We start from the raw sequence: 25,932 nt of genomic DNA, 5'->3' as shown, positions 1-25,932 counted from the left end.
TGTCACCTTACCCAGACAGTCTGTGCTTCCCTGTCTCCATATCAACCGTTCTGCTCCAGCCACCTGCGGGGGGGTGGCAGGGAGCGTCTTTGGGAGGAGGAGATCTCGCCGCTCCCCTCTCTCCCTGCAGCCTCCCTTTCCTTCCCTGCTGCCCCCCGGGTGCCAGACCCTGCGCTGTAAATCGTGGGCAATGCTTCTCCAGCCTGGCAGCTGGGGGTGACCCCGCGCTCGCGGCTCCGTGTCCCCATGTCCCCACATCACAGTGCCTGGCTCCGCCGTGCCTCAGTTTCCCCTCCCCGGTGCAGCTGTGGCGCAGGAGGGATCCTGGGGCTCCTTCCACCCCAGCCGCGGCGGTGAGGGCCTCTTCCAAGAGCTCGGAATTTTTCCCTGGACTTGTCCCTCTTCCCTGCGACCAGATGTTCTCACCCTCCTCCCTGCAGCAGGGTCCGGGCCAGAGCCGGGACAGCAACCCCGCCAGCACCGCCTCCTGGCCCGCACCTGGACAGCGCCCGGGGCGGGGGACAGGGGACATTCTGCATCCTCCCGTGGCCGTGTCCCGTCCTCCCGTGGCTGTGTCCCGTCCTCCCGTGGCCGTGTCCCGTTCTCCCGTGGCCGTGTCCCGCTCTCCCGTGGCTGTGTCCCGCTCTCCCGTGGCTGTGTCCCGTTCTCCCGTGGCTGTGTCCCGTTCTCCCGTGGCTGTGTCCCGGCTCCCAAAGGCAGCGGGGAGCTGAGCCCAGTGTGGGGCAGGGGGTGGTGGCATCAGGGCTTGGGGTTGTGGGGATGCTGGAGCCTTTTGGGGGGTTCTGGGATGTTTGGGGAGATGCTGGACTATTTGGGCAGATGCTAGAGCATTTACAGAGACGTTGTAATCACTTGTCGTGGGGGTGCTGGAGTATTTGGGGGGATGCTGGAACACTGGAGGGGTGTTGGAGTACTTAGGGTGGGGATACTGAAGTATTGGATAGATGCTGGAGCATTAAGGAGACTGCTGCAACATTTGGAGCATGGGGGCAGTGCTGGAGCATTTTAGGGGGTCTGGAGCATTGAGGTCAGGACTGGGCATCTGTGGGCACGCAGGGCCTGACGGGTGCCGAGACACGGGATGGGATGGGGGATGTGTGGGTGTCACTTGTGTGGCTGCATGGGTGCTGTCCTGGGGCTCATGGAATGCTGCTCCTGGCCCCTTGGGAAGGCTCAGGGCATGCAGCAGGCAGGGCAGACACACAGACAGTGAGGACGGACAGACACAAGCACCGCTCCCAGCCATGCGCAGCGGCTCCTGCAAGTGTGTAATTTCACCACAGTGCCTAAACGAGGGACAGAAGTAAATTGACCTTTTCACCCGTTTTCCTACCAGGGGGATTATAGCCTGTTTCCTGTTAAATCTCTCCACGAACTGGCTCCATCCTGCTCATGGAGTGGGGTGGGGAGGAGGGGGCAGACACCCACCCAAAGTGGGGCTTTAATTTCCCTCCTCATCCCCCTGCACCACGCCTTTTCCACCCCATCCCATCGCTCCACCACCTCTCATCTCATTAAGTCTTCGGGGTGATTTCACCAACCCCGGGCAAAACCAACGTGGAAAAAATTGCTGGGAGGAAGGAACCGAAGGCGGAGAGTGATAAATATTGAAAGGGTGGGATTTCGATGTAGGCTGCAACAGCTGTGCCGGTTACAGTGTCACACTATCTCTCCACAGGTTTACTGACCCATTTCCATTCACACGGCTGCCAGTATCTTAGCAACTGCAACAGTCCCCCAAGAACAGGCATATTGCCTGCTATTAGTGACTGCTGCAACTGTGTCAAGGTTAGCTCTCTCCCTCCAAGCCCTGCCGGGTTTGTTTTTTGCCCAAAGCCAGCACAGTCTGTTCGGTGACATGTCCCCCGGCAGCCATCCTGGCTGTTGGGTGTTCATCTCTGCCATGGAAAATGCCAGCGGGGCTGGAGGGTTGGTGGTTGTGGGGTTGGGTGATGGATGGGATGAGGTTTAGGTGATGGGATGGTTCAGGTTGTGGGTTTGGGTGGTGGGGTGGAGCAGGATGCGGGACAGAGTGCGCTGGGAGATGCTGCAGGGTGTTGGTGATGGAGTGGGGTGCATAGTGTGTCCCCCAAAATAGGACTGTTGCCATCTAGTTGGGTGTCACTGTCACCCCTGTGCAACTCCGAGCCCTGAGAACCTGGAGAGGGTTGGGGGCTGCACTGATCCCACCTGGGAGCTGGGTGTTCCCAGCAGGGCTGGGGTGGGATGGTGATGGATGGTGGAGCTGTGGTGGGATGTGCAGGGTGCAGGGCTGGGGAGTGGGATGGAGTGGGATGCACTGCTGGGTGGGGGATGGATGAGGATGCATTGCTGGGTGGGGGGATGGATGAGGATGCACTGCTGGGTGGGGGATGGATGAGGATGCATTGCTGGGTGAGGGGATGGATGAGGATGCATTGCTGGGTGGGGGATGGATGAGGATGCATTGCTGGGTGGGGGATGGATGAGGATGCATTGCTGGGTGGGGGATGGATGAGGATGCATTGCTGGGTGAGGGGATGGATGAGGATGCACTGCTGGGTGGGGAGGTGGAGCAGGAGGTGGGGCTGGATGTGCTGGGAGGTGCTGCAGGGTTTCAGGGTGGTGTGGGGTGTGTAATGTAACCCCCAAAACAGGAGTGTTGTCATCCAGCTGGGTGTCACCATTGTCCCTGTGCAGCACCAAGCCCAGGAAGTCACTGGAGGGGGTTGGAGCCTGCACTGATCCTGCCTGGGGTGTCACCCTGCCAGGTTTGCTTTTCACCCAAAGCCAGCATGGGCTGTTTGGTGACATTCCCTCAGCAGCTGTCCTGAGTGTTGGGTGTTCGTCTCTGCCACTGAAAATGATGGCTGGGAGGTGGGGTGGTGGGATGGGTGGGATGGTGGAGGAGCTCAGCGTGCTGGGGGATGCTGCAGGATGTTGGGGATGGTGTGGATGCACGGTGTGTCCCCAAAACCAGGAGCCTTGTCATCCAGCTGTGTCAGCATCATCCCAGCCTCGGAGGGGCTGCACTGATCCCACCTGGCTGTCACAAGCTGGGTTGGCCCCGTCCTGTGCCCTCAGGACTGGGCTCGGCATGGGCAGGGGATGGCCCTGGGGTCCGTGGTGGCTCGGGGGACAAGACACGTCTGTGCAGGCAGCACGACCCACCAGGCTGGGACAGCAGTGCCGCGTGGGTGACATCCGCTGTCACCAGCTCTGCTCCCACCGCGCCTGAGGGGAGGAGCACGTGAGAGAAGGGACTTGTGGTCCCTCGGTGTCCCCAGAACATGTGCGATACTGGGGTGCCTGAACCCACACAGCAGGGAGAGGGACGAGCAGCTGGTGCATCCCCAAAACACCCCACGCAGGGAGGGAAACTGAGGCCCGGGGCCCCTCCCCGGCAGGCAGAGCCCCCCCTCCCGCAGCTCCGGGGCCGAGGAGCAGCGGGGCGGGCAGGGGCATCCCCCACCCCCATCCCGGCCATCCTCCCCCGGCAGCGCTGCAGACAGCAGGCTCCACACCGGCACGGCCGCGGGGACGGCTGCGAGGGAAGCCACAAAAATGATTTAAGGGGCTGGCGGGATTGATTTATTAAGAACAATTAAAAGCGCTAAATACGCTTAGCTCAGCCAGACACCGAGCAGGGAGCCTGGGGGGGAGAGACCTGTCTGCCGGATCCGGAGGGCGCGGCCGGCAGCAGGATACTGGTGCCACTGGTGGGGGCACGGGGCTGCACTGGGCCAGCTGGGCGAGGACTGCGGTGCTGCTGGAAAGGCAGTGGAATGGGGTGCAGCACCCTGGGGCTGCATCTGCATCCAGGGTGGATTTGGGCCCAAGGATTTATCTAGATAATTTATCTAGGGATAAATTATCACTCCAGGATGGATTTTCACTCAGGTGTGCATTTGTACCCTGTAGTGGGATGAACTTGCACTCAGGGATGGGTTTGTGTCTGGGGATGGGTTCGCCTCCAGGGGAGGGGTTCACCCAGCTATGGGTTGGCAGCCTGCAGTGGGATGAATTCGCCTCCAGGGGAGCGTTGCACCCCAGCTGAAGGGATGGAAGGGATGTCAGGGACCGGGATGCCCAGGAGGAGCAGTAAGCCATGCTGGGCAGGTGTTGCTGTCCCAGTCTGGCAGTGCTACCCTGGGAGCTTTGGCAAAAGGATCCCCACCAATGGACACCCACGAGGCTGACGTGAGTGTGGGTCCAAAGAGCTCATGGAGCAGAAATCCCAGAGTGCTGTGACATCTGCAAACCTGCATCCCTGACAGGAAATCCCAGCCCAAAGTCCTTGGAGGCTGGGAGAGTCCTTGGACGTGTCCAAACCTGCCCAGCCCAGCTCCTCCCAGGCACCAGCGGCGGCTGTGGGGGCACGGGGAGAGCTGGGGTCCCTCCTGGGGTCTCTCCTGGGGTCTCTCCTGGGGTTTCTCCTGGGGTCCCTCCTGGGGTCCCTCCTGGGGTCCCTCCTGAGGTCCCTGCTGAGGTCTCTCCTGGGGCTCTTCCTGGGGTCTCCTGGGGTCCCTGGTGCTGTCACCTTGCAGGATGAGGTTCAGCCAGCAGTTGTGTGTCCCTGTGTGCTGCTGGGTTGTTGGGATAGCAGGAATGGGAGCAGAGGGCTGAGCCCTGCAGTGTTCCAGTCCCAGTGGCTGCCTGCAGTGGGAGCACTGGTTTTGTACCCATTCTCTACCGCCGTGCAGGATCCATGCCCTTCCCTGGGCTCACCGGGCTGGCTGTACTTTGGGACAGCAGTGGGGATCCAGGGGATGCTCCGGGATACTGGGATGCAGCCATGTTACCTTCCTTCCTCTCTCCCCTGAACCCCTCCCAGGCCTGTCAGGGAGATGGGGGTCAGGTTTTCAGGTTTGGGTTCCCACAACCTCCTTCAGTCACCTCACCTTGGGGCTGGGTGTGCCCACGTCCCCATCCTCATTTGTGTCCCTGTGCCACGAGCCACGCTGGGCACACCCTGCTCACCAAAACCCACAGGATGGGAGGGGGCCCCTGCCCCAGCCCCCGGGCAGGAGCCCCAGGAGTCAGGAGGTGCTGGGAAAGGTGCAGAATGGGAACAAAAGGTCGGCGGAACGGCTGGCAGGGGCGAGCAGAGCCAGAGGCTTTCTGCTGACCCCGCTCGGGCGGCCCCGGCCTCCCCCCGGCCCCCCACCCGCCCCTGCCGACGTCAGCGCTTCCCGGCAGCGCTCCCAGGTCTACCTGGAGCTGCCCGAGAGGTGGAAAAGCCATTTCTGCCTCTGCCAGCCCTGGCCAAAGCCTCCCGGGGCAGGGTGGGTGCTCGTGCCTTGTGCCCAGGCATCACCGTGGGCCACGTGTCCTTGTCCCACGAGGGCCAGCCGTGGTGGGTGAGGTGTGCAGTGTGCTCCGAGCTGGGTGGTGGCCATGGATGGGTGCTGGGTAGCCCTCTGTACCCCACTGCGCCCACTGGGGATACCTATGGGGCCGCAGTGGCTGGGAATAGAGAGGGATGGAGGTGGCCCTGCTCAGTGGCCCTGGCACAGCATTTGCCTCTGTGCTCCTGCTTGCCCAAGTGCTGGCACAACCACGGGCAGTGGGGACAAAGCAGAGCCCGTGGGACAAGTGGGCTGCCCACGGTCACCAACTGGGACGCGCTGGTGTCCCAGCAGCCACGCTGGGGGCAGGTGGGTGCAGTGGCTCGCCCGGAGCCGTGCGAGCGGGCCGGTGGCAGAGGTGGGACAGTCCCTGGGGTCCCCCGGTGCTCCCGGCCCCGCCAGCGCTCCCGCCGCCGGCTGCCCAAGGGTTAACGAGAGTTTGCTGCTCCTGCAGACAATTAGTGACATCTTTGCTGACAACGCCACACTGAGCCTCTGCCGCCTCCCCGGCAGCACCAGCCCGGCCGCCCCCGCGCCCCGCGGCCCCCTCTCCTCCGCCCGCGTTCGCCACCGCGGCCCCGCCGTGCTCCAGCCGGCACCGCGCCCCGGCACCGCGCTCCGACACCTCGCCCGGCGGCGCTCGGCAGCGGCGGCAGGATTGCAATCCCAAGCGGAGCAGCCGGCTCCCCTCGCTGCCCTCTGACCCGCTGTTGCTGTGGAAACTGCATCCCACGTAGGATTATGGAGCCGGAATCCGCAGGCTCCAAACTCCCCTCCAAATCCAGACGGTCACCGGGGTCCCCCCGCCCGCAGCGCCAGCCCCCCTGCCCACGGCGCCTGCGAGGTGCCCACAGGGTGCCTGATATCCCCACTGGGGTGGCATCTGGGTACCGGAGGAGGTGGCAGCAGCACTCCTGCGTCCCGTGGTTTGCACCCAGTGGCTGGTGACACTGCTGGGGATGTCACTGTGTCACCACGAGGCCGTCAGTGACCTCTGGCCCAGCTGCTCCCTTGTGCCATCGCCTGGGTATCACCTCCCTGTGTGCCATTCCTGCATCTCAGGGGGAGAGGGTGGTGTGCTAGCAGGACCCTCACCCTCCAACAGCACCCCGGGAATGTGGGTCCACACCAAGGATCCATCCCCAGCACCTTTGGGGCAGCAGCAGGAGCTGGACACCCAGCAGGGACCCCCACACCTGCAGGGACCGGCAGCGTGGGTCCCCCACGGGGGGAAGGGGTGGGAGAGCAGAGCCTGTTTGGGGAGCTCTGTAGGCTGCGCTTGTGTCTCAGCATCTCTCCTGCCACCCGAGGAGGTAGGAGCTGAATTAATCGCGATCAATTAGTGCTGCTTGCAGTCCCTGGCTCCCTCCCTGCACCAGCTTTGTGCTGTCGCACCCAGCGAGGGGGGCCCCGGTGTCCCCCGCAGCACCTGTGTGCCATCGGGGACTGCAGTCCCCCCGGACCCCCAAATGGGGACAGGGAACGAGCAGGGTGTCCCCCAGCCCGTGTGGCCATGAGAAACGCTCCTGCCATAAAATTTGGTGGAGGGGATGAGGAGGGGGCTGCATGAGTCCCTGGAGGTTCCTGTGCCAGGCCGGGGCAGGGTGATGGGGTGTCCAGAGCCAGTGTCCAGATCCTGCAGGATACTGCAGCAAATGCCCTGCAATCTGCAGCCGGATGAATCCCACCTTCCTTCCCCCGCAACGTGCTGCCCTGGGCTACAGCTAATCTATTGTGCGCTGGGCTGCAGCCAGCACAAGCTGCAATACAGTAAATCCTTCTGCAGTATCCTGCAAGGGGACCGAGCCCAGCCGCAGCCGCCTGCCGCTGCCAGACAAAGACGGGGGGCCCCCGCGGGGATGGGGCGCAGGGGACCGGGGCACCAGAGGGTGGCAGGACCCCTGGCGTGGTGCCGGCCAAGATGGGAGAATGAAGCCCTTGAGCAGGGTGGGAAGTTCTCCAGGGAGTTCGGAGTGGTGCTGTGCATTCTCCTGGCCCCCCAAATCTGTGGGTAGGGAGTTACTCAGTCCTCTGAGTTTGGGTTTTCCCCAAATGCTGTCACCACCATATTCCCCTTCAGGGTGCCAATGTGATGCAGGCGTTTCCATGCCCACCCTTTCCCTGTGCGTGGTGTACCCTTCCCTGTGCCTCAGTTTCCCCACCAATATCGGGCCACCAAGCCCCTCAGCCCCCTCCCTCAAGCAGGCTCCATCACATGTGAGCCCCGCTGCCCTTTTCCGGGGCATTTTGTTTGGATACTGTCATTATGGTTATTATTACTATTATTATTATTATTATTGGGATGTTGGTGGGGCTCTGCGGCTCTGCCGGACCCGTCTTTGGCGAGCGAGGCATCCTTCAAAGGGAAGGCGCTCCGTCACCGCCCCACAGCAGCTGCGTTCTCCTCAATTAGAAGAGGTAATGAAGCAATTTATGGGCATCTACAAAGTGATGTGTGAGTGACAGGCTGTGTACGATCCGCGCCGGGGCTCTGCCGGCAAGTTGTGTTCTTCCAATTTTAATGGAAAGCTCCCCGGCGAGGGGGGAGAGCGAACATCGGTGTGTCTATAGGTGTGTGTGCTCCGAGGGGCTGGGCGGGGGTGGGTGCAGGGAGACCTGGGTGCTCCAATCCCCACTCCTGGGGAGCCTGAGCCGCCGGTAACCGGAGATGGGGGCAGCTGGGGGGGAGCCCAGCCTGGGGCTGGGGCACTACGGGACGCCTGGGTCCTCTGGAATAGTTGGCTGCAGCTCCTTGTTTCCATCAGCGCTGCCCACCCTGCTCCTGCCTCAGTCTCCCCGTCACTATCCATGTCCTCTCTGCCTGGCACTGGCAGAGCCCTTCTTCACCCAGATTTTGGGGGACCACCGCGGCCTCTCAAGGGGAAGGGTGAAAGTGTTTTGGGGTCAAACCCCAGCGGCTTCTATTGCCACCACCTGGGGATGGGATGGGGATCTGCAGTGCTGCGCTGGTGTTTGCGGTGCCTGGGGGTCCCTGCAGCTCGTGGGGTGTTGTACCTCCTGGTAGGTGTGATCAATCTTGTGTGTCCACAGAGGTGGACAGGTGCTGGCACACCTGTGTACCTGTGACACAGGTGTGCACACACCCATGCGCTCACCAGTGCCTGTGCGTGTTCCTGTACTTGTCTGTGTGTCTCTGTACGTGTTTGTCACATGTGTGACCCACCCTGTGCCCACACATGTTCCTGTACCTGTACTCGTGTGCACCACATCTCTGTAGGTGTGTGCGCCTGTACGAGGCCTGTCTGCACACGTGTGTGTAAATCCTCCCCCCGTGCGTGTACCTGTGCACTCACCTGCGTGTGCACAACCATCTTGGGCACATTCAGGCCTCTTAGTGGGGGCACCGCCTCCATGCCCACATATTTGGGGGTGCCAGGGCGCCGGCGTGATGGGGCAGGGGCTGCCCCCGCCTCCCCACACCCCTGCCCCATCACGCCGCCGTTGGCATCGTCCCCAGTGGCTCCCACACCCCAGCTCAGCCCCAACCGGCCACATCTCCCAGGAAACAGGATCCACAGCCAGGAGTTTCCGCTCTACTCGTGTGTGCCTCCCACAAAAAAAAAAAAAAAAAAAAAAAAAAAAAAAAGGAAAAAAACCACCCTGACACCAGCACGGCCGTTAATCCTGCCCGGCTCATTCTGCTTTTCTTGTCTAGCCAGTTTCTAAAATTGGCCAAGGGAGGCAACTGGCTGCTCTCCCCCCGCCCGGACCCCTCCTCGGTCCCCACCTGGTCGCCCCGGCGAGGTGTCAGCACCTGGACCCCGTCACCCCATTGCTGCTGGGGCTGCGATCGGGCGGCGCCGGTGCCCGGCTCGGGGTGCGGGTGGGCACCGGCCGACCCCGGTGGGCGCTTTGTCAGCATCCTCCCGTCCCGGCGGGCGCCCCTTTGCTGCCCTGGGCAGCCCCCCAGCCCCAGCGCCGGGGGAGCACGGCTGTGCCGAGCGAGCCTTCGGCATGGGCACGCGTCCATCTGGCGCCTTCCAAATGTTACTGGCCTCGCAGGATCCCGGCTCCGCTCGCCGTTAACCCGCAGCGCACCGGCGGGGATCGGGGCGAGCTGGGCATGGCCACCGGCACCCCGGGGGTCTCCAGCAGGGTGTGGGGGGCTCTGCAGCTGCCCAGGTGCCAGTGCTGGGGCTGGGGGTGGCGTGGGCAGCCGGCGGAGCCCCCAGCGCGGCCGCGGCTGTTCCATGACCCGGCGCGGCCGGCGCTGGGCAGGGACACACCGGGGCTGTGACTCACGCCGTGGCTATAACAGGGAGCCCGGGGAGGGGGGCCGCGGCCATCTGCGCGGCCTCGGGGCTGCCAGCACAGCGCGGGGGCCCCGGGGTGCGCTCCCCACGCCGGGGACACGCACAGCCCCCGTGGCACCGCATGGGGACGCGCGGGCAAACACACCCGGCACCCCGGGGAGAGCCTGGTACCCCGAGCTGGCACCCCGAGGGAGGGGTGCTGGTGTGCCCCGAATCCTCCCGCAGGCAGGGACAGGGCAGAGGAGGGGGCCCGGGGGCTGCTCGCCTCCCGCGCCGGCTCGACGGGGCGGGGGAACAAAGCTGGCACCGAGGGAAGAGCTAAATTTAGCGTTTCCCTGCTAGCTCTGAACTGCGGCGCTGGGCTCCAGCCGGCCGAGGTGCCACCATCGCTGCCGTCCATCTGTCGAGCCGTTCCCCAGCCCTCTCGAGCCCCCCAAAGCCAGCGACGGGGGTCAGACCCCTCCACGACCAGGGGGGTTGGGGGGCTCCATCCGTGCTGGGCGGTGCCGTGGGGTCACCTGAGCGTGCCCCAGCATCGGGGGACAGCGGGGTACCCTCGTTTGTGGGGTGGCAGGGGAGGGTCCTTGCACAAGGGAAGGGGCTCTGACTGGGGGAATGATTGTGGGGTGAAATGGTCGCTGGAGGGGGGCTGGTTGTTGTGGGGAGATGGTTTCTTGTGGGGCAGATGGGCATTACAGGGAGATGGTCTTTGAGGGGTAACAGTCATTGCAGGGGAAATGGTCACTGCAGGGGAGATTGTCATGGCAGGAGAGATGGTCCCTGTGGGGACGATGGTGCTTGAGGGTTCTTGCAGGGGAGATGGTCAGTGGCCATTGCAGGTGAGGTGGCTGTTTAGGGGAGGTGGTTTTGTGCAGGGAAGATGGTCCTTGCATGGAAGGTGGTCGTTTCAGGATACATCATTTCTCCTGGGGAAGATGGTCCTTGCAGGGGAGATGTTTTTTTCTGAAGGGAGATGGTCCTTGCAGGGGAGACGGTTCCTTGCAGCAGCAGGAATAGGGGCCTGCCCAGGCCAATCCCGGCCCACCTGGAGGGCACTGTGCCACGTTCTGGTGCTGAGGACTGAACCAATCCAGGGTGCCACTGGCTCTGGGACCCCCAGGCCTGGGGGAGGCCACAGCCAGGTGGGGGCTGAGCTACAGGAGACCCCCGTAGCAGTGGCACATCCAGAGCCAGGTCCAGGAGAAGGGCCATGTTCCCTGACTCAGCACTGTCCCCAGCAGCACGGGGGTGTCCCTGGGGTCCCTGTTGCCAGGAGCAGGGGCACTGCAGGGAAATGAGCTCCCCAGGCACCTTCCTGCAGCTCTGGGTTATGAGGAGATGTCAAGACCTTTGGCACCCAGTGGTCCTAGACCCTCCCTCCCGGGTCCAGGGCGGGTCTGAGCCTGCCCTGGGGATGCCCTGGGATGATGTGAGGGGAGGACCCATGGGTACGTTTGTCCCTTCCTGGCACTGCCATCCCTGCAGCTTCCCTGCAGCACGTTGGAGGGACATGTCCCCTCACCAGCTCCCTGCCGGTGGGGGACCCCAAAAAAACCTCTGATAGCCCCACAAAGGGAACTGGCGGCCAAGCAGCTCGTCTGGACCCGTTACCTAAGATGAAACCCAGGCGCCATCTGCTCCATCTCGTAATTAAGAGCATGGCAGAGGAGTCAGGGCAGCGGGAGGACGTGGTGACGGCAGGGGGGATGTGACAGCGGGGTTCCAGCCACAGGGTGACAACTGAAGGAAGGGTCAGGGCTGCCTGCAGGCACTGTGTGCCCCAGCACCCATCCGTGCCCACCCTTCTGAGCCCCCTGCTTGCCCTGCTCCCAGTCACAGGCTGGTGCCTCCCCAAGGTGGGTGGGTGCTCCGGGAGCTGCCAGTGGCACCCAGAGAGGACCCCAAACACCCCTGGCTCTGATGGGTGCCCCAGTTCAGAGGAGGGCAGGGTGCTGGCAGGCGATGAGGTGTGGGGAGGAGGAGGAGGGAGCAGGACCGGGCTGCTTTGGGGTCTGTGGTGCTGGATTAGAGGGGATGTGGAGGTCGGCGAGGAGGGGGTGAAGGTGGAGGGACCCCCCGCGTGGCTCGGGGAGGAGGTGGCCAGTGGGGGCTGGCTGGGGAACACGGAAACCCTCGGCGAGCGCCTGCCAGGAAGCTGTCACTGGAGGGGATTTTCCATTGGTGTCAGCAGGCGCAGGACGGGCTGGGGGGAACTCGTGGGGCGGGGGTTGGGGGCGCCTGGGAGGGCACCAGGGGGGTGCGAGGGACGGGACGCAGGAGGGACAAGCTCCTCGATGGCCCGGGGGATGGGGGGTGCAGGGGAGTTGTACCCCCGTGGTGCCCCCAGATGTGTGGGAACAGGGGAGGAAAACCACCATGGTGTGTGTGAGTGTGAGTGTGAGCGTGAGTGTGAGTGTGAGTGTGAGCGTGAGTGTGAGCGTGAGTGTGAGCGTGAGCGTGAGAGTGCAAGGGAGCGGCACCGCCACCGCGTCCCCGTGTGCCACACGAGTGGGACACCCCCGGTGCCACCCCTGCGCTGGGAGGCCAGCTGTGCACACAGGTGACAGCGGGAACCGGAGACGTCCCTACACCCATGTGGGGGGACTGAGGGCCACCCCAAACGTCCGCAGCGCCCCCAGGACCCCCGAGGCGCTGGGCAATGGGGAGGACGCCCCGTCCCCGGCGCTGCCGCCGCGGGCTGCTGGGCACGGCGCCCCGGCGGGGTGGGAGGCGTCGGGCCAGCGTGTCCCCATCTGTGTGGCGGCTGTGTCCCTGCCGCCTGCCTGTCTCCCGGTGGCATCTCCGGCCCCACCCTGACGTCTGGGTGGCCTCGGAGCCGGGCACCAAACCACGTCCGTGTCCTGCGGGGCCATCCCTCCTTCCCCCCGCCGCCACGCCGGTGCCAAGGCGGCCCCTCCGTGCCCGCCCTGTGCCAGCGCTGCGGGTCGGGGCTGGGTGCCAGCAGCCTCTGGGAGCTTAGGGGGGCCTGGGGGAGCCTGCAGCCCCCTGCACACTGATGCTGCCACCCCACGGCACCCTTCCCACCAAAGGGGGACGTGTCTGGGTGGAGTGGGGGAGATGGGGGGACATCCTGCCGGGTTCGACAGGGCTTGGAGCAACCTGGTCTGGTGGAAAGCGTTCCTGCCCATGGCAGGGGGCTGGAAGGAGATGAGCTTTAAGGTCCCTTCCAACCCAAACCATTCCATGATTCTGATTCCTCTCGCCGCCAACCTCCGTCAAGCCTGAAACCGTTAAACTAATTAAAGCTTTGCAGCAGCAGGATTAAGCCCGGGCAGGGGAGGTGGGAGCCCAGGTAGTCGATTAGTTCACCAGGCGAGGATATTGGATTTCTGCGAGGCGAGTCAGCAGTCTTCGGGGGCTGTTATCTTTGCAGGGCTGCGGGGTCAGGAGGTGGGAAGCGGAGGTGACTGCAATCTCGCCCGCTTCATCCCCCCGCTCTTCATCCTCACCCCCCCGGCCCCGCCGCAGCACCCGGGCTGGCCGGCTCTCCCCCGCCCGCGGCTCCCATCTCTATCTCTCCTTCTCCCTCCGTCCCTCCTCTCTTGTGTGGTCTCGGCTGGTGTTTTGTAACCAGGGAGGAGAAAAAAAAAATTAAAAGAAAATTTTTTTTTTAAAGGGGGAAAATAAAAAAATAAGGAAAAAGGCCCTACCCCTGGCGAGGAAGCCAGGAATGGCGAGGTCCGGAGAGCCTAATGGGAAACATGTGGCGGCTGCCTGGGGCTGAGCGGGGAGGTGAAAGTGAGCGCGGCGGCGCGGCGAACATCCCGGTGCCCCCCCGCAGCCCCCTCCCCACCACCCCTGCCGGGCTCCACCTGCGCCCCGCACCGCGCTGGCCGGGGGGGCCGGGGCTGCTCCGGCCCCGCACACGGGGCGTGTTTGGGGGTGCGGGTGGTCCCCGCTCTGGAGGGAGGTTTGCTCGGGCCGAGGGCGGGGTCCCGGCGCAGGGAGTGTCCCCCGCGTGTCACCGGGCACGTGGCCCCCGTGGGACCGAGGCCCGGAGCCGGACACCGGTGGAGCGGGGTAAGAGCGGCGGGGAGTGCCCAGCCCAGGGATGGACGTGGGCAATGGAGAACGGGCAGGACACGGGCGAGGGGTGTCCAGAGACCCCACACACCCCGCTGGGGACTCCCCGGGCGTCCCGCAGTGTTTGCCAAAGCATCGGCAGCTCCGTGCGCCACGGACGCACCGGGGGACGGCGGCGCAGAGCTGGGGGGTGCATCCCGACACCCCCCGACAATCCCCGACACCCCGAACCTCCCCGCGAGCCGCGTGTGCAGCAGGGACCAGCTCTCGGCGGCTGTTCTGGAAAACCTCCCGTTTGTTTCCTTCCTGCCTGCCTCCCCTCCGACAGCTCCCTGGGCACACCAGCAGCCTCAGCAGAGACGAGACCGGTCTTTCTAGCACATATTTTCCTGCTCCGCACAGCCCTTGGTGTAACTTTACACCGAGGTGCCCGCATCTCCGCGGTGCCAGCGCTGCGCCCAAAGGATGGCGGGGAGACGGGGAAAGGGGGGGATGCGGATGGACTGACAGGTTTGAATTCTCTTTCCCTGCCTTGTTGATAAGTTGTCACGCTAATCCAGACACCGGGAAGAGCCTGGATCACGCCGAGCGGCTGCGTGTGTGTCTGCGGGTGTGTGCTGGGGGAGGGAGCCAACCGGCAGGGATTCACACGAGGCGCTGGGGAGGGAAAACAGGCGGGCACGGGGGGATTGCGAGGGGCTGAGGGGCTCCACCTGCACCCCTGTGCCACATGGGCAGCGGCCGTGGGTGCCTTGGCCTCCTGCAGGAGAATGGAGGCCCGAGGTTTCCACGAGTGCCTACAGCCTGGTGGGGAGAGGCTCCCCCTCGTATGGGCAGCCCCCGGTTCAAGGACACGGTGGGGAGGAAAGAGTTGTCCGTCCCCAAAACGCTACCCCGGGCATCCCGTGATGGGGCAAAGGGCACAGCGTGGGTGTCCCCGTGGGCTGCGGCTTCGAGGGGAGGCGTCAACGGGTGGCACGCGGTGTGCCCAGCTCTGCGGGCACCCACGGCAGCCGGGGCGAGCGGTGCTCCCAGGGGAGGGGCCGCTGGGCTGATGTGCGGGGTCTCTCTCGAGCAGATGGGAGCTCGGTCGCCTGCCAGCCCCTCGCACTGGAGAACGGTGCCAGCCCGCCAGCCGAGTGGTTCCCGTGTGCCCAGGGCTCCGGCCCCCGCCAGCCCGGCAGCGACGGCGACAGCAGGAGCTTCCGAGTGAACCTGCACTGCAAACACCCCCGGAACAGGTACCTGGGGAGCTCACCCCAAAAATGGGCTGCGGCGCCAAGGGGGCTCGGCGGCACATCTCGCTGCCGGCGTTTTGTCCATCCCTGTCTGGGAGACACAGGGTTAGAGGCTCCCCGGCTCTGCGCAGCCTCCCGGCTTGGGATTTTGGGGTGAACAGAGGGGCTGCAGCCCCTGTGCAGTGGGCACGGGGTGCCCGGCACCCACCCGCGAGTGCCTGAGCCACCCCAGCACCACCCTCGCCACACCCCATTCCCACGGGGGGAAACTGAGGCAGGCGCCGCGGAGGGGCGTCCCGGCGAGGGGAGGGGCGGCACCGGGCAGTGTCACGGCGGGTGGGGGCTGCAGCTGTGCGTGGGGTGTCGTGGGCTGGGTGGGTCCGGGGGCTGTGGAGGGTGGGATGTGGCTGTGCCACCTCCTCGGGCGGAGACCCCCCCGCTGTCCGGAGCGCGGCTCGCCGGGGACACCTAGTGGCAGCGCCACCAAAGGACCCCCGCCCCCCCGCCCCACGGAGGGGGTGGTGGTGCTGCTGGGGATGGGAGGGGGCCGCAAACCTGTCCCCTCTGTCCCCCAGACCAGAGGCACCCTGTCCCCCTCTTTGCCCATCCCGACGCCACGGCGAGGGGCGGCCGTGGGAGCGCGGGAGGATCAGCCCCTGGTGTGTCCCGTGCAGGGACTGGCACGGGGGTGGTGGGCACTTCACTGAGCCCCACCCCGCGTGGCGCTGACCCTGAACACCCCTTCCTTTGCAGAGAGCTCAAGTGCAATAGCAGGAGCAGCAGCAAAGCCGAGGGTAAGTTCCAGCCCCAGCCCTCAGCCCTCCCCAGACACCCAAACTCTGCCCCTAGGATGGGGTGGGAAATCCCAGACCCCCACGGGAACCCCTCTTCATCTGGGAGGGGGTTCTGTGCTGGAGTCTGGCACGAGGGGTCCTGGTGTGGGAAGGACATCCAGCCCCCTGCTCCTGAGCTGGGGAAAGCATCCAGTTCCCCCAAGGCCCCATTTTCCCAGCTGTGAGCAGGGCTGTCACATTCCTGCGGTGCCAGCCGGGTCCTTGCTGGTGACAGGGCAGAGGGAGCTGGGGGATGGATATGGGCACTTCATCCCTGAGAACCGGGGGATGAAGTGAGGCTCTGCTGGCTGCTTTTGGCCGGCAGTGCCTGTGGAGCCTCACTGTCCCCCTCTCTGCCGCCCATAGGTCCTGGTGTCACCTTCCCTGACCCCCATGTCAGCAACTGCTCGGCCAAGCGGCACGCGGGGGAGGAGGAGGTCAGGATGCGCGTGAAGCCCCCGGGCCCAGTGGTAACGACCAGCGTTGTGCGTGGCTCGCCCGACTACGTCCGAGAGCCCAAATTCTACCCGCCGGGACACCCGGTGCAGCGGCCCCCAGCCTGCCCGGCCGAGAAGGCGTTGTCCTGCAGCGTGCTCAGCTTCCCTGAGGGCTCCTGCCCCGCGCTCGGCCGGGAGCACCAGGCAGGCTCGCTGCTGCACGGCGACCCGGCCGACCGCTGCCAGAGCGTCCACGGCGGCACCAAGGCGGCCGAGGACCTGCTGGGCTGCGCCGGGGAGCCCCGGATCCTGGGGGGCAGCGCGGAGGAGGCATCGACCCGCGATCGGGCACCCAAAACCTTCCCCAACGCGACACTGGCCTCGGGCCGCTGCAACGTAGACAGCATCCTCGCCTTGCTCCGCAGCAAGTGCGGCAACGGGCACATCAACCTCCACCCTGTGGTGCAGCTCATCGACATCATGAAGGACCTCAACCGCCTCTCCGAGGACCTCAAGAACAGCGGGGTGCACCTGGACTGTGGCAGCCTCCGTGGTGGCGGCGGGGCTCACGAGGACAGCCGCCTCCTGCCCGCTGACCGGGACCTCCAGTACAGCTTCTTCTCCTCGCCCTCCCTGGCCAACAGCATCCGCAGCCCCGAGGAGCGGGGGGTGCTCCTCAAATCCGACCCGTCGCGGCATCCCCGGCCCCCGGCGCGTGATGGAGAGGCTGAGGGAGGCGGGGGGAGCGCCCCGCAGCCCCCAGGACACAGTGTGGGTGTGGGGGATGTCTCCAAAGCTCCGGCGGAGGAAGCCGGCTGCTCCCAGCCCGATGCCAGCGATTACTCGGAGCTGGCCGAGGCGGACATCCTGAACGAGCTGGCCTCCCTGGCGTGCCCGGGGACGCAGCTGCTGGAGTCGCAGGCGATGGAGCCGCAGCCCCAGTTGCTGCCAGCCCAAGAGCTGGACTCCCAATCCCGGCTGTTGGATTCCCAGTCCCTGGAGTCCCAGCCCCAGCTGCTTGATTCGCAGAGCCTGGAGCCGCTGCCAGAGTCGCTGGAGCTGCAAAACCTGGAGCCGTTGGGGCTGCAGTCGCTGGAGCCGCTCTCTGAGTCGCTGGAGCTGCAGTCGCTGGAGCCTCTGTCCGAATCGCTGGAGCTGCAGTCTCTGGAGCCGCTGGCGGAGCCTCTGGGGCTGCAGACCCTGGAGCCGCTGCCCGGAGCGCTGGAGCCCCCGCTGCTGCCCGCCGAGCCCTCGCTGCTGGAGCCGCAGCCGCTGGGAACCGTCTCGGAGCTGCTGGAGGCACAGCCGGGCTCTGGGGACCCTCTGCGGCCCCACGGGCTGCAGCCGCGCCTCGGGGGGTGTCCCCTGAGCACGATGGTGAAGCGGGGTCCCTGCGGGGGCCGGGGGGCCGGGCGGTGTGGGGAAGACCACCGCAAGTACGCCCTGCGCCGGACAGACAAGCCAAAGATGCTGTGCCGCAGGAGGAGGGCGGGGCGGGGGCGCCGGGTGGACATCACCCCTGAGAGCCGCGTCCTGTCCCCCCTCGCCCTGCCCGCCGAGATGCCCCCCGGGCCCGAGGAGCCCGACACCCCAGTGCCGAGCCCCCCACCGCCACCGCCCCCCGCCACGCTGGACCCCGACGAGATGCCCAAAGCCCCCGCGGCGGGGAAGAAGAGCAAGTGCCGGGGCGTGAGGAAGATGGTGGTGAAGATGGCCAAGATCCCCGTGTCCCTGGGGAGGAGGAACAAGACCACCTACAAGGTGTCGTCGCTCAGCAGCAACTTGAACCTGGAGGGGAAGGAGCTGGCAGCCAGCAGCTCCATGGAGCCCACGCCGCTGCTCAAGATGAAGAACAATGGGCGCAACGTGGTCGTGGTGTTCCCCCCCGGCGAGATGCCCATCATCCTGAAGCGCAAGCGGGGCCGGCCTCCCAAAAACCTGCTGCTGGGCCAAGCCAAACCCAAGGAGCCCACCCCGGAAGTGAAGAAGAGGAGGAGGAGGAAGCAGAAGCTGGCCTCGCCCCAGCCCTCCTACATCGCGGACACCAACGACAGCAAAGCCGACTACTCGGACGTGTTGGCTAAGCTGGCCTTCCTCAACCGGCAGAGCCAGTGCTCGGGGCGCTGCTCGCCGCCCCGCTGCTGGACCCCCAGCGAGCCCGAGTCCATCCACCAAGCCCCCGACACCCAGAGCATCTCCCACTTTCTGCACCGCGTCCAGGGCTTCCGCCGGCGCGGCGGCAAGGCGGGCGGCTTCGGGGGGCGCGGAGGGGGCCACGCTGCCCGCGCCGCACGCTGCTCCTTCAGCGATTTCTTCGAGGGCATCGGGAAGAAGAAGAAAGCGCCCAGCGCCCTGCACGCTGACCCCGTGCACCCCCGCAAGCGCGGCCGACTGGAGCCCGACCCCGTGGGCAAACCCAAGAGGAAGCGACGGGCGCGCAAGAACGGGGCGCTGTTCCCCGAACCCAGCTCCGGGCAGAGCTTCGGGGACGGCCCCGCCGCTGAGTGGGGCGGGGGGGAGAAGGGCAGCCCCTGGGCCCCCCACCACGGCCACCCCGGCGGCCAGGCCGGACGCAGCGGTGGCTACCAAGGGGCCGAGGCGAGGCCGTTCCACGCTGCGGGGCTGGAGTCGGGCTCCTCCGGCCGCGCTGGGTTCTACGCCAGCAGCGCTCCGTCCTCGCAGACGGACACCGGGCCGGAGCGGCACAGCCTCTTCACCGGCTACTTCCGCTCCTTGCTGGACTCGGATGACTCCTCCGACCTGCTGGACTTCGCCCTCTCCGCGTCCCGCTCCGAGTCCCGTAAATCGGCGGCCGCCTACACGGCCCCGCCGGCCGCGCTGCCCGGCCAGCGGGGCATGGCTGCGTACTCAGCCCGCGGGGGCAAAGTGCCGGCGGCCAGCCCGGCTGCCGAGGCCGCTTTCCACGCGGCCATGCAGGGTAGGCCGGCGTTCCCGCCCGGCCGTGCCTCCAGCGGCTACGGGGTGAGCCAAGGCTCGTCAGAGTGCCGGGGCACCGAGTCCTTCCCCAAACTGGCCCCGCCATCGGCCGTGTCCCGCTCGCCCACGGCTCACCCGGCGGCCAGCGGCACCCCTGGCTACTCGCCCTACGGCAGCTACGGCAGCGCCGGGCAGAGCGTGGCGCCCGCCAGCGTGTTCCCACCAGGAAAGCAGTACCCATCAGCACAGGACTGCCCCAACAGCAAGGACTGCAGCTTCGCCTACGGCAGCGGCAGCAGCCTCCCGTCCTCGCCCAGCAGTGCCCACAGTGCCGGCTACGCGCCACCGACAGCTGCTCCCAGTTTGCCACTGGGAAAAGCCGCCTTCTTCAACAGTGCCGAGCAGGGGGGACAGTTCTCCAGCGCCGCGCACACGCCCCTGCGCTGCGACAGCCGGGCCAGCACCGTCTCGCCCGGCGGCTACATGGTGCCCAAGGGCTCAGCATCCTTCCAGCCCTCACCTGAAAACTGCCGGCAGTTCCCCAGCGCCGCGCCCTGGGCCTTCCGGCAAGGCTATGGCGGGTTGGACTGGAGCTCGGAAGCCTTCAGCCAGCTCTACAACCCGGGCTTCGAGTGCCACCTCAACGAACCCAATGTCATCCTGGACATCTCCAACTACACCCCGCAGAAAGCCAAGCAGCAGACGGTGTCCGAGACCTTCTCCGAGTCCTCCTCCGACAGCACCCAGTTCAACCAGCCGGCTGGTTACCGGCGCGCCAACAGCGAGGCGTCCTCCAGCGAGGGCCAGTCCAGCCTCTCCAGCCTGGAGAAGCTGATGATGGACTGGAACGAGGCATCCTCTGCCCCTGGCTACAACTGGAACCAGAGCGTCCTCTTCCAGAGTAACTCTAAGCCCGGTCGAGGCAGACGGAAGAAGGTGGATATGTTCGACACCTCCCACCTGAGTTTCTCCTCCTCTTCCTCTTCTTCCTCCGTGTACCCCTCCAAGAGGAACACGGGACCCCGGCAGCCCCGGGGTTCCCGAGGGGCTTGTGCCTCCAAGAAGGAGAGGGGGACGGGCAAAGCCAAGTTCCCCACCAAGTCACAGGCAGTGAACCCCCTCTTCCAGGAGAGCACGGACCTGGGCTTGGACTACTACAGCGGGGACAGCAGCATGTCCCCCCTGCCCTCCCAGTCCCGGGGCTTCGGGGTGGGGGAGCGGGACCCCTGTGACTACACCGGCCCCTACTCCATGAACCCCTCCACCCCCTCGGACGGGACCTTTGTCCAGGGGTTCCAGAGCGACTCCCCCGGTTTGGGGCAGCCAGATTTGGAGAGCAAGCACTTCCCTGCCCTCCCGCACCAGCTGGCGGCCCCCGGCCAGCAGACTGTGTTCGAGGCCGGTTTGCAGAAAGCCTTCTCGCCCAACTGCTCCCCGACCTTGGCCTTCAAGGAGGACCTCCGGGCAGGCAGCATCCGAAAGCTGCCGGCCTGCGACTCGCTCAAACACAGCATGCAGGGAGGGGCTCTGCCGCACGCCCCGCACCTGGCGTGCCGCGACCTCCCCATGCCTCAAGCGCACTACGACTCCCCCAGCTGCAAAAATCCCCCGTACTGGTATTCCCCCAACGCCAGCACCCGCAGCCCCTCGTACGACGGCAAGGCGGGGGCCGGGATGCTGGTAGACTTCATGGGCAGGACGGACCCCCCGTGTCTGAACCCCCACTTGAGCAGCCCGAGCGGCACCCACCCCTCCAAGGGCGAGAAGGAGCCCTTGGAGATGTCCCGGGCTCACCACCGAGGACCCTACGCTTGTCCCTTGATCAATGACTTGAACATCTCCCCCGTACCAAGAGACTCAATGTTGCAGCTGCAGGACAACTACAGGTACCCCAGTTTTGCACCCCAAGGGCACCCCGTCATGGCCCCCACCCAGAAGAGCGGGTTTTTGGGACCCATGGTAGAGCAACAACACCCTGAGGACACTTTTACGGTCACCTCATTGTAGTGTCTGCTGACGTGCCAACCGGACAACGAGGTTTTGTTACAGGGTAGGTGGGGGAGAGCCTGGGGGTGAGGGTGGCTCATGGGGACACAGGGGACCCTCAGGGCCCTTCTCATCATGTCCCCCTCTCTCTCTCCGTGTTGTGTTTCTCTTTCAGAGGTAATTTAGCCAGCACTTTTTTCTGGAACACTTTTCAAGTTCTGTATTTAACTGGGATTGGAACCGTTTGTTTGTTTTCTAAAAAAAAAAAAAAAAAAAAAAAAAAAGTAAGAAAAAAAGGAGAAAAAAAAGGAAAAAAAGAGGAAAAAAAAAGATAAAAAATAAGTGAAACAAAAGAAAAAAATTAATAATAATGGATGAAGAGAGAAACCCCCCGTTTTTCCCCCTCCGCACTCAAACCCGCTCCACCTCCGGCTCTGCTTTCCGGACTGCGCCCCCCCCGCCCCGCAGCAGGACAATCGGACGGACGGACGGACGGACGGACGGGCAGCGCAGGGGCGCGGGCAGGGAGGGCAGGAGGGGGTCCGGGGGTCAGCGCTGGGTGCCCCCTGCCCGCGCCCGGCCGGGGCCCCTCGGCTGTTTGGGGATTCTTTGTTTTCCTTGTCCCTCCCCGTCCGCTCGCTCCGCGGGGCCGCCGTGCCCGATGGACTCCGCTGGGTGCCGGGGAAGCGATGACCCCTCCAGGCTCTGGCAGCGTCACCAGCGCGGCTCGGAGACGCCTCCAGCACCAGGTCAGTGCCAGCTGCGTTCCCAACCCCGTGCGGGTCCCGAGCGGGGTGTGCTGGGGGCTCCGTGCCCTGCTGGGGTCTCTGCCCCACCTGCAGCCCCCTCCGGGTGCCCTGGCCCCCCTCAGGGTGTGAGCAGCTGCCCCGGGTGTTGTCCCACCCAGCAGCAACCTGGGGACCCTGGCGGCTCCAAAGTCTGGGGGTGGCTGGAGCCGGGGCTGGGGGTGCAGGACCCCGGGTGTGCCAGAGCTGAGGGGGTGTGGGGTGCCCCAAACCCCTGTGGGGTGCCCCAGACCCCCGTGGGGGGAGCAGGACCCTGAGACCCCTGGGTTTGTGGGTGCCAGACAAGAACGAGCAGGACTCCAGAGTGCCGGCTGTGGGCGGGAAGGACCCGAGATCCCTGGAACAAGGGCGCAAGATTGGGGTGAACAGGACCCCAAACCCCTGAGAATTTGGGTCCCAGATTAGGGGATCAGGACCCCAAACCCCTGAGAATTTGGGTCCCAGATTAGGGGGGTCAGGACCCCAAACCCCTGAGAATTTGGGTCCCAGATTAGGGGGGTCAGGACCCCAAACCCCTGAGAATTTGGGTCCCAGATTAGGGGGATCAGGATCCCAAACCCCTGAGAATTTGGGTCGCAGATTAGGGGGGACAGGACCCCAGCCCCCCCAGGGTATTTGGGTGCCAGAACCGCGGCTCCGGGGGTGCTGGGGGGTGGGCGGTCACCCCATGGCCGGACCCTCCCTCACTGCTCTCTCCCTCTCCCCGCAGCCTCAGCACCCCCGGCCCTGCGCCCCCCGCCCACGGCCGGAGCAGAGCGGAGAGGAGAGGAGGGGGCAGCTCCGGAGGGGACCCCGGCCCCGCTTCGCCCCCGGCCCCGCCTCGGCCGTGGCGCCGGCGCCGCGTTCTCTCTCTCTCTCTCTCTTCTCTCTCCCCTCCCAGCCAGAAGCAGAGGGACTCTTTAAGTTTTATTTTTTATTTTGATTAATTTTCGTTTTCTGCACAAAACCAGCAATTGTAAATACTTTTGAAGAAAAGAAGTTAAAAAAAAAAAAAAGTTTAAGGATAAAAAAAAAAAAAAAAAGAAAAAAAATTAAAAAGCTGAAAAATCGCCAAAAAAAAAAAAAAAAAAAAGAGAGAGAGAATCACGCGCCGGAGGGAGAATCCAAAAATGATGGAGAACAGGCCTAAAGCATCCAAGAGGTGAATATGCAGCAGAAAAGAGCAAAAACCCCCCCAGTATGCACTGAGAAAAAATTTATTTACAGATCGAGCAACAAAAAAAAAAAAAAAGAAAAAAAAGAAAAAAGTAACAATAACCTATTTATTGTATATAATGTTTTATTATAAATCGTGTCTTGTATATTGCATTCTGTACATCTGCTGTGGTTTTGTGGTGTGCAACTTCCGCATGGGTTCCTTGGGTTTCCGTTGCCTTTTTTTTTAATGATTCAATGATGATTTGAGTTTTATTTTTATTATTATTCTGAAGAACGAAGGCGGGTTTTTGGTTTTTTGTTGGGTTTTTTGGTTGGTTTTTTTGGCAGTACACACCCAAAGATCCAAATTTATATAAAAACAAAAAGGAGTTTAAAAAAAAAAAACAAAAAAAGAAGAAAAAAATTTTAAAAGAAGAAAATAAGGAATAAATCAATCACAGACCCTCTTGGTGGGGAGGGGGAGTGGGGGGGGCTGGGGTAAAGGGGGGTCCCTGTGCAGGGTCCCCGAGGCGGTGACAGTGACGAGCTCAGGTGTGGGTGCGTGTGTGGGTGCCAGGTGGGCTTTGGGCTCCTCTCCTCCCACAAATTCCCTGCGTGTCCCCCCCTCCTCCAGAGTTTGGCAATCTCTGTACGGCTTTGTGGGTTGTGCAAAAAAAAAGAGAAAACACACACACACACACACACAAAGAGAAGAAAACCACCCTGAAATGGATAAAAAAAAGGCAAAATTCACAAAAAAAAAAAAAAAAAAAAAAAAAAAAGGAAAAATCCCCGAATTTGGTCAAAATCCCCGTCGTTCCCCCGCCCCCCCAGCTGCCCTGTGCAGTGCTTGTGCTGCCCTGGCCCGAGGGGCCCCCCGTGAGCCCCCCCCGGCCCCCGCTTTGCCCCTCAAACGATCTTTTTGTGTTATTTAGGAAGGAATTTTTAATAGGCACTTTTTTTATATTAAAAAGAAACCTATATATTGAGCGATGCCCGCTGCTTTCTTGCTTCTCTTTTTTGGGGGAGCACGGCCTGGCTGTGCCGGGGGCGGGCGCTGGAGGGGTTTGACCCTCCCTGGATCCGGGGGGGTGCCAGGATCCGCCTTAAGCTGGGAATTGCTCCAAGAAAGCCGAATTTTGGTACAAGCCGGGGTGTGGTGTGACCCCAGTGCTGCTGCCTGCGGACGGGTGGCACTGGGGGCCTGGTGGCACTTTGGGGACCCGCGGGGGCTCTGCAGGGCAGGGGGGGTGCGCAGGAATTGCAGGAGACTCCTGGTGATGGATGGGAGAAGCATCAACGCCAGAAAGGAGCGAGAAAAGGAGGAAAATAAGGAGAAAACACGTAAAATTCAGAAATCCACCAACTTCCAGCCGGGGAGGATGGAGGCGGCGGCGGCGGGGGGGGGGGCGCGGGGGGCGCAGGTACCTGTGGGTGGGAAAGGTGAGCGGGGTCAGGGCTGGGCTGGGGGGGATCGGGGGGAGCAGGAGGGGTTGGGGGGGATCGGGGGGGTTGCTATGGAGAAGAACACACGGCTCATACCGATGGGGGGATGGGGGGGTCGGGGTGCTGGGAGGGAATGAGGAGCACCTGGCCGTCCCTGTGCCCCAGGTGGAGGTGGTTGGGCATTTGGAGGGGTTTTATTTCCATTCCCCCAGTCCAAGGCGAGCAGAGTGGGGGCTCGGGGAGGCTCCGGGTGCTGGTGGATCCCAGACCCCCCTCCCCCCCAAACCGGGCTGGGGGTGCTGCACGTGGCCGTGTGGGGATGGGATGGGCTCCAACCACAAACTGGGGGCTTTGCTCCTCTGTCCCCCCACCAGGAGCCCCACAGCACCCTCAGGGTGAGCTGGGGGTGATGGGGGAGGGCTGGGTGCTGTCCCTCCTCCCCGGGGCCCTACGGGTGCCTGACACCCCCAGCTCGAGGTGGTCACAGCTCTGGGGGCTGCTGGGGGGGTTGAGGGTTGTACCCCTCCCTCCCACCATCCTCACACAGTGTGACAGGGCTGGGGGCAAAGGGGGCCCTTCAGGGCCACCCCGAGGTTGTGCTTCCACCCTGGTGGCACCAAATATCCCCTGACTGGGGGGAAACTGAGGCACGGGAGCAGGTTGGGGGGTTCAGTCACCCCTGGTGCTGTGCCTGCATCCAGCGCCCATCCCAGGGTGCTGAGCCCCCCTCTGGCTCCTCCATGACACCTCCTGGAGGGTCTTTTGGGGATCCAGGACCTTTCATTCCTAGCTTGGCTCCGACATGATGCTTCCCACGAGCATCAAATTTACTCTTTCCTTGCCCCATTTTTCCTCTCTCCCATTTCAGGTCACAACAAGCAGCACTGAGAGACGATGAAATTCCTCCCCAGCAGGTAAATCCTGCCAGGAATCATCACCTGGCACAGCCAGAGCTCTGCTGGGTATGACCAGCTGCTTGGACCACAGCTGGATTTCACTTATTTTATTATTTTTTGTGGGTTTTTTTAAGCCTCAATTATATCTCTCAAGCAGCATGAGCCACTCCGGAGCCTGAAAAACCTTATGATGGGGCTGATTGTTGGGGATTGATCAGCACAGCCCTGGGTTTGCTGGGGGAAAGGAGGAAAAATCTCAAAATTTGGAGGGGAAATTATTGTTTTGGTGTTTATTTGTTTAACATGGGGGTTTTTTTTAAGGTTTCTGGGAGCTGCTTTTGGGAGCAGGAATCACCCAGGGTTAGTCCAGCATGGCCACGTGGTGTGCAGGATGTGGGGAGAGCCGGGTCCTGGTGCCTGGCTGTACCTCGGGATGGAAATGATGATTTTAATTAAGCAGCTCTGCTGGGAGGAGGGTTCTGGCCTCGCAGGATGCTGGAGCTTGGAAACCAGGGAAGCTGCAGGGCCGTGGGATGAGGGATGCTCCACG

General features: G+C 63.8%; 1 protein-coding gene across 2 annotated transcripts; it reads left to right on the top strand.

Annotated features, from left to right (window-relative positions):
• The first annotated feature begins 819 nt into the window (after positions 1–819).
• On the top strand, positions 820–24,033 carry AHDC1 (AT-hook DNA binding motif containing 1). 2 transcript variants are annotated; one of them, XR_015808273.1, is made up of 6 exons: positions 820–1,809; positions 14,745–14,907; positions 15,658–15,698; positions 16,104–21,161; positions 21,273–21,846; positions 22,613–24,033. XR_015808273.1 is itself a non-coding variant. In XM_088178267.1 (5 exons), exon 4 carries the CDS (start codon positions 16,181–16,183, stop codon positions 21,116–21,118), a length of 4,938 nt encoding a protein of 1,645 aa, XP_088034393.1. In that variant the 5' UTR covers positions 820–1,809; positions 14,745–14,907; positions 15,658–15,698; positions 16,104–16,180; the 3' UTR covers positions 21,119–21,161; positions 21,273–24,033. The 2 variants fall into 2 exon arrangements, 1 of the variants encoding a protein (XP_088034393.1); XM_088178267.1 differs by having other exon boundaries at positions 21,273–24,033.
• Positions 24,034–25,932: the final 1,899 nt, after the last annotated feature.

The sequence above is a fragment of the Sturnus vulgaris genome, chromosome 24 (assembly GCF_052056855.1).
Source record: "Sturnus vulgaris isolate bStuVul1 chromosome 24, bStuVul1.hap1, whole genome shotgun sequence".
Classification (NCBI taxonomy): domain Eukaryota; kingdom Metazoa; phylum Chordata; class Aves; order Passeriformes; family Sturnidae; genus Sturnus; species Sturnus vulgaris.
Note: the sequence above shows the minus strand (reverse complement) of the source record. Positions and strands in the feature narration are given on the sequence as shown.